Source organism: Empidonax traillii, unplaced genomic scaffold (genome assembly GCF_003031625.1).
Source record: "Empidonax traillii isolate 1590-97213 ecotype Southwest subspecies unplaced genomic scaffold, ASM303162v1 scaffold1655:size138967, whole genome shotgun sequence".
NCBI classification, from domain to species: domain Eukaryota; kingdom Metazoa; phylum Chordata; class Aves; order Passeriformes; family Tyrannidae; genus Empidonax; species Empidonax traillii.
Window position 1 is genome coordinate 20,332 of NW_020956848.1, and position 2,507 is coordinate 22,838.

General features: G+C 52.3%; 1 protein-coding gene across 1 annotated transcript in view; it reads right to left on the reverse strand.

Annotated features, from left to right (window-relative positions):
- Positions 1-831: 831 nt before the first annotated feature.
- The window catches only part of PSMB3 (proteasome subunit beta 3), a 2,010-nt gene continuing 334 nt past the window's right edge, over positions 832-2,507 (reverse strand). The window contains exons 2-5 of the mRNA XM_027908199.1: positions 2,038-2,226; positions 1,770-1,947; positions 1,459-1,553; positions 832-950 (exon numbers count right to left, since the gene is read on the reverse strand). Of these exons, the coding sequence (XP_027764000.1) occupies positions 902-950; positions 1,459-1,553; positions 1,770-1,947; positions 2,038-2,226 (511 nt within the window). The 3' untranslated portion in view covers positions 832-901. The remainder of the gene's footprint in view (positions 951-1,458; positions 1,554-1,769; positions 1,948-2,037; positions 2,227-2,507) is intronic.

The window sequence follows — 2,507 nt, forward strand, 5'->3', positions numbered from 1 at the left end:
AAAAAAAAGGAAAAAAATGTGAATAAATTAAGTTTAAAAACTAAATTAAAAAATAAAAAAGTAAAAAAAAAAAAATTAAAAAAATTAAACATTCTAGGTTTTTTTCACTGCTGTTTTTTAAATAGGAATTTTAAGTCCTCTGTGCTTGTCTGTTTGCTAGGAGCAGTTTGAGACACTGTTACTGTTTTGAAATGCATGCATGTTACAAGATGAGTCTCCAACCAGAGAAAAATAAAATTAAAACTTTGTGTACACCTGTGCCTCCCTGCTGTGCTCTTTGCTGTCATCAGCCAGGTAAGTGTCCCACATGGGGCAGCACAAGGGGGGGGACGCTTTAAACTGCCAGAGGGAAGGAATTCCTCCTCCCTGGGAGGGTGGGCAGGCCCTGGCACAGGATGGCCAGAGAAGCTGTGGCTGCCCCAGCCCTGGAAGTGTCCAAGGCCAGGTTGGACGGGGCTTGGAGCAACCTGGGCTGGTGGAAAATGTCCCTGCCCATGGCAGGGGGTGGCACTGGATGATCTTTAAGGTCCCTTCCAACCCAACACATCCCATGATTCTTCGAACCACAACTGGAGAAGGCTTTTTTCCAGGGCCTGTGGAATGGGGGCTTAGGTAAGAACCGATTTTACCAAGTCCTGGCTGCCAGAACAAGTGGATTTGTGCCGCTCCACGAGCTGCAGCTCAGCCCTTCACGTCCGGGGGCACTGAGGGAATCGCTGCAGGTGGCTCAGAGGGAAAGGTGAGCTCTGCTCCCACCCAAAACCTGAGCTCCTCCTCGTGGCTTTAGGGAGGAGAACTCGATCCTCGTGTTCAGAACCAAGCAAAGGAAAGTTCACTCCAATCCAGAGATTTATTTTAAAAAGTCCCAGGAGGGGTGTGACACAGGAGCAGCTGTGCTGGGCTAGTCCATGCGAGCCTTCAGGGTCCTCGTGGTGATCTTGTCTTTCTCTCTAGAGGGGGAAAGACAGAAGATTATTAATAAATCCATGTTTGGTCCCCACATCCAGCTTGTCCCCCCCTTAGGAAGCTGCAGGAGCACAGGTAGGCTGCACTAGTGCAGGCAGGGGCACCTGAACTTAGGGTGGCTGTGACAATGAGTAAACCCCCTCCTCCTCCTCCCCAGGGGAGCTCCCAGGTTTGGGGTGCCTGGGATGCTGCAGGGAAGTAAAATAAGCTGTTTCAGGAGCAGTTTAGTTGCAGAGCTGGGAGTCAACACTGCACCCAGGGGGAATGCAGCCAGGGAATCCCTGGGCAGCAAGAAATCTGCCTCCAGGATTCGCTTCTCCTGCAGTTCAAGCAACAGCCACTCAAATAAAGACACTTAGAATGAGCAAAGCATTTCTACAGGCACTGGTGGAAGGGAGCAGGGTCAGGGATAGCCTGGAAAGCAATCCCTTCAGTGAACTGAGTGCAGAGCCTGTCCAATTCTCCCCCTGTTCCATGGGGAGCAGCACTTACATGATGTGAACCACCACGCCCATCCCAGATATGGCATCTCTGTCCACAGCGTTCAGCATGGCCTGGGAGATCGTCTCAAAGAGGTGGTCGGGCTCCTGGGGAACAGAAACAGCACAAGTTGGGCTAAGCACTGCATGGATTTGGTCCAAAGCCCCAACTGTCATCCAAGACCCTGCAGGACTTTTCCCTCAGGCTGTTAGACCCTCTTCTCCCGAGCATCCTTCAGGATGGAGCTTCCCACGTATCCCAGTTCCCCAGGGAACACAGGAGGGTGAGTCCACGGATCCCAGCTGGTCCCAGCCCTGGCTCACCATGTCTGGCTCCCAGAGGGACTCGCACATCCCGTACATCTGCTCGGAGCAGGTGCCGCTGACCACGAAGTCGTCGGTGACCATGGGGCAGCCGATGAGGTCCAGGGAGCAGATGAAGGGCTCGTGTGTCACGGGGTCCAGCCCGGCAATCACGGGCTCTGTGTAATAGGGGCCAAACCTGGGGGGAGAACAGATGGGAGGGACCCCCAAGGATCATCCTCAGCCCTCCCTGACAGGGGACAGGGAACAGGATCTGCCTGGGAGTTACCGTCTCTCGTAGAGCAGGTTGGAAACCATGCTCATAAAGGTCTGGGGCTTGATCTGCCTTCCCTCCTTCAGCTCGTAGAGATTCAGCCTGAACTTCAGTCTCTGGGCACTGCAAGAGATGAGAACTGGGATTAAAACAAGGCAGGCTGGTTTTCCTTTGCCCTCCACCCAGGCCTGAGCTGTTCTGCTGCTGACAGACACCAGCACCTCGAGGCAGGTGGTGCACACACACAGCCCTTCTTATATCCCAAGTTAAATTTTAGGAGTGATGTGGCCTTAAACCACATGCAGGTTTACTTAAAAAGCTCTCACAGAAGGGAGGCCAAAACCAGAAGTGCTGGCATCTATTACATTACATTAATTATACATGTTATCCCCCTCCTTATGAACACACACAGATATTTACACCCAGTACGAGCTGCCCCTCGGCATTAATTGTAAATAAATGGGAACCCGGGGCCGGGAGGGCCT